This window comes from Equus przewalskii, chromosome 24, assembly GCF_037783145.1.
Source record: "Equus przewalskii isolate Varuska chromosome 24, EquPr2, whole genome shotgun sequence".
Taxonomy (NCBI): domain Eukaryota; kingdom Metazoa; phylum Chordata; class Mammalia; order Perissodactyla; family Equidae; genus Equus; species Equus przewalskii.
This window is the reverse complement of record NC_091854.1, coordinates 2,268,098-2,274,769: the sequence shown is the minus strand read 5'-3', so window position 1 is coordinate 2,274,769 and position 6,672 is coordinate 2,268,098. Positions and strand designations below refer to the sequence as shown.

Sequence of the window (6,672 nt, the reverse complement as noted above, 5' to 3'; positions counted from 1 at the left end):
CGGGCTGGGTCGGCTGCCTTCCAGCCCCGCTGTGGATTCCCTGAAGTTGATGGTTTGCTCTGTCGCTGTGCCCAGATCCCCGCCCCGCAGAAACCGTCGCTCGAAAGCCCCCTAGCCAGGTCAGTGCGAGGACGCCCTCCTCCTACCTTCGACTCCCCGGCTTTCCTCCAGGGCACAGCGTCCCTTTCCCCACGCTAGCCGGAGGCCGAGCGTCCCCCTGCTGCGTCTCCAGCGGGCCCCGGGCCAGGTGGGGATGAGCCGGGCCCCACGCTCTCGCCGGCAGTTCCGCGTCTGCGCAGCTGGCGAGGGGCTGGAGCAGGGCCGGCCCGGGAGGCGCGGGATGCGCAGGAGCCAATGGGCACGCTCGGGAGAGCCCGGCTGGCGGCGGCGGCCGGCCAGGCGCGCACTCTCGGGATGGACGGCGAGCGCCGGGCATCTCAGGCGCTCTCCTCGGGCCTCCCGGAGGGGGGCGCCGGCGGGGAGAGCCCGGGGGACGGCGGCCCCGTCCCGGGCAGCAGCGGCTCGTCGGCCCTGCTGCAGGCCGAGGTGCTGGATCTGGACGAGGACGAGGACGACCTGGAGGTGTTCAGTAAGGTGAGGGCGGAGGCGCGTCCCGGGAAAGTTCCAAGTCAACTCCGGGAGTTGGCAGGGCTGTGCGACAGTTGCCCCGGCGAGCTCGCCCTGCCCCGGCCGAGGATCCGCGCTGGAGGTGGGTGGGGTCTCCCCTGGCCGCCCGATCCCGCCTGGCAGCTCGCGGTACCCGGGGGTGCGTCCCGGCCGGTCTCGGACGGCGGCCGCTCCCTCCTCTGCACTTTGACCTTCCGTCGGGCAGGGCTGTGGCTTCGTGGAGTCTGCAAAGTTGCGGGTTTTCTTTTCCTTTTTCTCCTCTTTTCTTCTCTGGCGGGGACATCCCCCGGGACAGTGCCCAAACCCGGGAGGCGGTGGCCTGAAGGTGCCCCCGCCCCTAGCAGCTTCTTTTTTGGGCGCAGCCAGCCCTGAACTCTGGGAGAGAGATCTCCGGAGTCTAGAGAAATTATTCTTGATTTAGTGTTGTTGCTGGTTGTGGATTTGAGACTTGGGTGACACCCGAGGTGAGTTTCAAGCCCAGTGGGAATAGGTGCAAGGGGATCCCCTCTTCAGGAGAAACGGTCCCCGTGTCCAGCAGGAAGCTCCTCCGCTGGGGAGCGCAGGATTTTTCAGATAGTCAGCTGCTACCACCCAACGCGTAGCCAGCCGCTTTCGTTTTTCTCCTCCCCGGGGAAATTTAGGACCAAAGGGCCCTCTTAATTTACAGTATAGTTGGAGAGAAATTGATTCGGCTTAGTGGTAGACTTGTGCGTGTACCCTGGTGGTTGTAATTTCTTTTTGGAAAAGAAAAATACCTTCCTTGCGAGGCAGTTACATGTCACTCCAGTTTCTCACGTTGCTGCTGATAGAAGACCCGAGTTGAGATGAGAACATTGTATTAATTACTAAGAAGCCTGTGCAGTAGTTAAATGTTACCTTGAGGCGTTAGGTAAAGCAACATACTTAAACCACTGCTTTTTTCTGGGAGAGCGAACTGAAGTTAGAAAGTGAACAAGCATACTCCAAAGAGGAATATGTGAAACTCTCTCTTTTTTTTTTTCTTTAGGATTAAATAACATGTAGGCACAGTTATATTCTAGATGTTCAGAGTATCAGTTTTAAGTTCTTGATAAAGTTTTTTGGCCTTTCAATGTGTTTAAATTGTAAAACAATGGAATTATTTTATGTTCACTTGTAAAAGGTTAACACTGCCTTTTTATGTTCCACACACGTTATGTTGAGATCAAGGACAATTGGCCAGTTCTTTACGTTGGCTCGTAAGATACTGTGAGTCTGTGAAAATTAGTTTATGGCTTTGCCTTGTGACTCTTCCAGCATGGGGGCAGGGAGAGTGTTGGGAGTGGCAGTTGTGTATCAGAATCATCTGGGATTGTTTTAAATTTGTCATGGGGTTTCTCTTTCCCCAGATTCTAAGTCTTCCAGTTCCCATTAAGAATCACTGTTTTCATGAGCCACTGTTGTCAAAGGCGGATCTAAGGTGAAGCTAATGAAATTTAAGCTTCAGCTGTTCGTTTGCTAGGCCTCTGGAAACCTAGGGAGTTGTAGATATTCTAGGTGGGAAGGGAATGACAGGTTGCAACCAGAAGAGATATTTCTAAGTACGCTTTTCTGGTAAATTGCCTAAAGCTATCTCAGAAGAAAGGAATCTAGATGTCCATGGCTCCAATCAGTTGTTGAGATTTCTTTTCTCTTTCTAAATAAAAATTTGCTTTTCCGCCTAATTTTGTGTTTGTGATTTTGTGTTCTTTGTAAGAGGATGTAAGCTTCAGCCCCATACACCTGGATCCACCTTGCTTGTTAGTGTTGTATGACTACATGTATTGAAAGCTTAGAAAAAGTTGAGAACCACTTCTATAGAAATTGGCCATATAGATTAAGGTAAAGATATAATATTGGTTAAAGTTTGAAAAGAATAGTTGGAAAAATTTTAAATTACCTGCTGGCTTATATTTCAGTAAGTCAAATTTTTCAACTGTGAACCACAATCAGACAAGCAAAGTTAAGAAAGTCCTCTCCCTTTCCACTCCCTTTCTTGCCTGTTCCTCTGAAGATCTCGACCACTGGTCGGCCTACCCTAGGGCTGTTTCACTAGTTACTTCTGAAGTATAATAATGTTACCATTTAGTACCTTGAGATCGACCACTTTCATATTCCGTTTACATTTACAATTGTAGTCCCTTATTCCCTTTAGATTATTTGTGAGTATATACCATGCCCCCATCTGGAACCTTTTTGAAGAGTAGGATCTTTGACATATCATTATTCCTTTTCTACCCAAAGTTTACTACAAGTACCTGGAAAATACATGTTAAATATTTCTGTGTAAGATGCTGTGCTAAGGAGTCTTTGGAAAAAAAGAAATGCTAGATTCAGTTCTTGCTATCACGGTCTCCGAGTCCAGGTGGGGGTCCAGAAACTCTAAATGGTGATATAAATCAAAAGAGATGGAGAGTAAGACAAAGAAAGAATTGTTCTGAGTTTTCACGTAATCCAGTGAGGAGAAAATGATGCCAAATCTCAAGACACCACAGGGAAGCAAAGGATATTGACTTAAAAGAACAGGTATAGATGTTGGAAGGTAGGAGAACATAACTGATGATTCGAAAAAAGAAAAAGGATAAAAATTGTAACAGTGTAAGAATAGTGTTAGCACTAGGCCAAAATGAGAGGAGGCTTGCAAAAAATTTAGCTAGAGAAAGGGGGAACTTTTCTCTACATTTAAAGGAAAAGGCTCTCCTTTTGTGGGGAAAATAATATATTAAAATAAATTTCCTTTATTGTTATTAAATACTGTAATGTATAGAAGACACAGCAGTTGAAACAGCATAGGTAACTAGGTCACAGCAAAACACTGAGGTGCTTCTCTGGTACTCAGTATATGAAAGCTCTTATTATTGACCTTGTTAAAGGTATTCAGGACCATAAAATGTGGTCTATATCATCTGGGATAATCAGGGAATTTACAGATGTAATTATCCTCATCACCACTAGCCATCTTTGAGAAGTCATGAAATCCAGGAATGGAGCCCAAAAGTCAGAGATAAGTGAATATTCTTTTTTAAAATAATAGGCAAAAAGGAAATTCTGGAAGGTATAGACCAGTAGGCTTAATTTCAGTCTTCAGCCAAGCTATCAAAGCTATAGAACTATTTAGTATTTTGTTTCTAAACACTTTTACAAGAAGGGGATCATGTTTTATAAAAATGATGGAAAACTAAGATTGTTTTTGTGGTAAACCAGAAAAGTAACAACGAACATGTTTATTTGAATAAGGCTTTTGAAAGAATCACTCATATTTTTGTGGAAAAGGTTATTTTTGAAAGAATAATAGGAAATAGTTGTTGAGACATCCAGCTCCTCTATATACTGGGTCTCTGTCAATCCAGAAATTCAGTGTAGCGATGGAGGGACATAATTGTACTATTCAACAATTCTGTCAGATATTTAGAATAAGATATTGGGAGTCTGGTTATTAATTTTTCACATTTGTTTTCTGAACCATCTCTATTTAGTTCCTGTTGTGTGCCTGTATTGGGCATGAGCTGTATTTACGGAGAGATGTAGCTAGAAATGTGCCACTGCCAGAAATGTGGTGCCAGAGCAGGGAGGAAATGGGGTCTAAGTTCTCTGAGCTCCTCTTCTCCTGCTCTTGGATCTCCTCCTTGTAGCCCCCACTGCTCAGATGACGTCATCCATAGGGGTCAGCCTCCTAGGGCTTGGAGAATACATGGGTGGCAGTTGGGAGATGGGGGTGAAAATAAAGAACAACCAGCATATTACATAGTACAAACATGTGGAGAATAGCTTTGAATAAAGACAGCCGCATCACCATCTCCATCCCATGTGCTCTTCTATAATGCGACCCTCCATCTTCTGTCAAGAGGTGGGATTTATGCCCCTCTCCTTGAGTCTAGGTGGGATTGTGACTACTTTCACCAATAGGGTATGGTGGAAGTGATGCTGTGCAACTTCTAGTGCTAGATCATAAAAGAAAATGCAGACTCTGCTTTGTCCAGTGAGATACTGTGCTTTTTGGAGCTACCATGTAAGAAATGCAACCTAAGGCCTCCATGTTGTGAGGAAGCCCAGGTTACATTGGGAGACTGCTGCTCCAGTCAACAGCCCCAGCTGAAGTCCCAGGCACCATCCAGCATCAAGTGACTGGCTTGTGAGTGAAGATGTCTATCTGATTTTAGCCCCCAGCATCAAGGCACCCCCAGCCATCAAATCTTGTCCCCTGAGGCCCCATGTAGAATGGAGCAAAGACAAGTCATGTCTGCTGTATCCTGTCTGAATTCTTGACCCAGTAAACCAGTGGGCATAATAAAATATAAAAACATTAAAATTATTTTATACCACTAAGTTTTGGGATAGTTTGTTACACCACAGTAGAAACTAAAACAATAGCTAATAGTCTGTATAACATAATCAGCCTTTCAAATATTTTGATAAATTAGAGTACTGGGTTTAGAAGTAGACTGAAAAATTTAATGGGGATAAATGTAAAGTGCTGAAGAAAGCTGTATTCGTCATTGTAAATAAAAATATAGCCAAGACATAAGCTTAGTGGTTAGAAGCAGAGACTGTATTTGAAATCCTGGCTTCACCACTTACTAGCTTTGTTTCCTTGGGCAAGTTACTTAACCTCTCAATGCCTCAGATTTTTCATCTGTAAAATGAGGGCAAATAATAAGTAAGAGGATTAATTGGCTTACTGTATGTAAAGAACTTACGAATACTGTCATGTGCTACATAATGACATTTTGATCAATGATAGGTGGCAAATACAATTGTGGTCCCATAAGAAAGTACCATATAGCTTTGGTGTGTAGTAGGCTATGCCATCTAGGTTTTTGTAAGTACGCTCTATGATGTTCGCACAATGATGAAATTGCCTGACGACTCATTTCTCATAACATATCCTCCTCATTAAGCGACACATCACTGTAGTGCCTGGCCCTCAGTAAACACCTTGAGTGTTGATCGGTTATACACAGCCACAATAGCATCCTTCTCTCCAAAAAGAACTGCAATGGTAGACATGTTCTGTATCTGCCTGTTTTAACGTGGCAGCCACTAGCCACATGTGGCTTTTGATCATTTGAAATGTGGCTAGTACATCTGAGGAACTGAACTTTTCATTGTATTTAATTTTAATTAATTTACATTTAATATAAATAGCCACTTGTGGCTGGTGTCTACTAGTTTGAGCAGTACAGGTCTAAACAAATTAATATTTTATTATTAGCTTGGGTTATGGTTACTCAACAAATATCCTTAAATGAATGAGTGGTTTCCTACCTTGGTGATCTAGACTGAACTACATAAAATACACACATTATACTTACGTACATATGTGTGTGTGTGTGTAGTGTATGCATATATATGTACATATATTGTGTGTGTATATATATACAGCGTGTAAGCATGTGTGAATGTATATGTATATATATATACACACACACACACATGTAGTGTGTATGTATGTATGCATTCTCAACTGTCTAACTCAAAGTCTAGAATACAGGATTACAGCAGGCGAGTCATATGTTCCCCTTTCTTTGGCCTACATCCTCATCCTGCCTCAGCGGGTCTTACCATTTTGATAGTTAAGAAAAGAGGAACCAGGGGCTGGCCCCGTGGCCGAGTGGTTAAGTTCGCGCGCTCCGCTGCAGGCGGCCCAGTGTTTCGTTAGTTCGAATCCTGGGCGCGGACATGGCACTGCTCATCAAACCACGCTGAGGCAGCGTCCCACATGCCACAACTAGAAGGACCCACAACCAAGAATATAATACAACTATGTACCAGGGGGCTTTGGGGAGAAAAAAAAGGAAAAAATAAAAAATCTTTAAAAAAAAAAAAAAAAAGAAAAGAGGAACCAATAAAGGAAAATAGGATTGATCTAGGACTATTTATATTCCTCCCACTAGAAGCTCCACTCTCTACCATCCCAGCTTTCTTGTATGTTAAGTACTTTTTTTATATTCCTCCCAGAGAAGGAAGAGGGGGGTGAGTGAAGTAGAGAGAAGATGAAAAATCCTCGGGTTCTCCTTATAAGTGAGTGTATAGTCAATGGTAGAATTA

At 44.0% G+C, this 6,672-nt stretch overlaps 1 protein-coding gene across 5 annotated transcripts in view; it reads left to right on the top strand.

The window, feature by feature from the left end:
* The first annotated feature begins 351 nt into the window (after nt 1-351).
* SNX7 (sorting nexin 7) overlaps nt 352-6,672 on the top strand; it is a 170,286-nt gene continuing 163,965 nt past the window's right edge. For 2 of the 5 annotated variants that reach the window (XM_070592741.1, XM_070592736.1), the window contains exon 1: nt 367-594. In XM_070592741.1, the coding sequence (XP_070448842.1) occupies nt 415-594 (180 nt within the window). In that variant the 5' untranslated portion in view covers nt 367-414. Of the gene's footprint in view, nt 595-6,672 lie in introns of all 5 variants that reach the window. The other 3 variants (XM_070592737.1, XM_070592740.1, XM_070592739.1) reach the window with 3 other exon arrangements.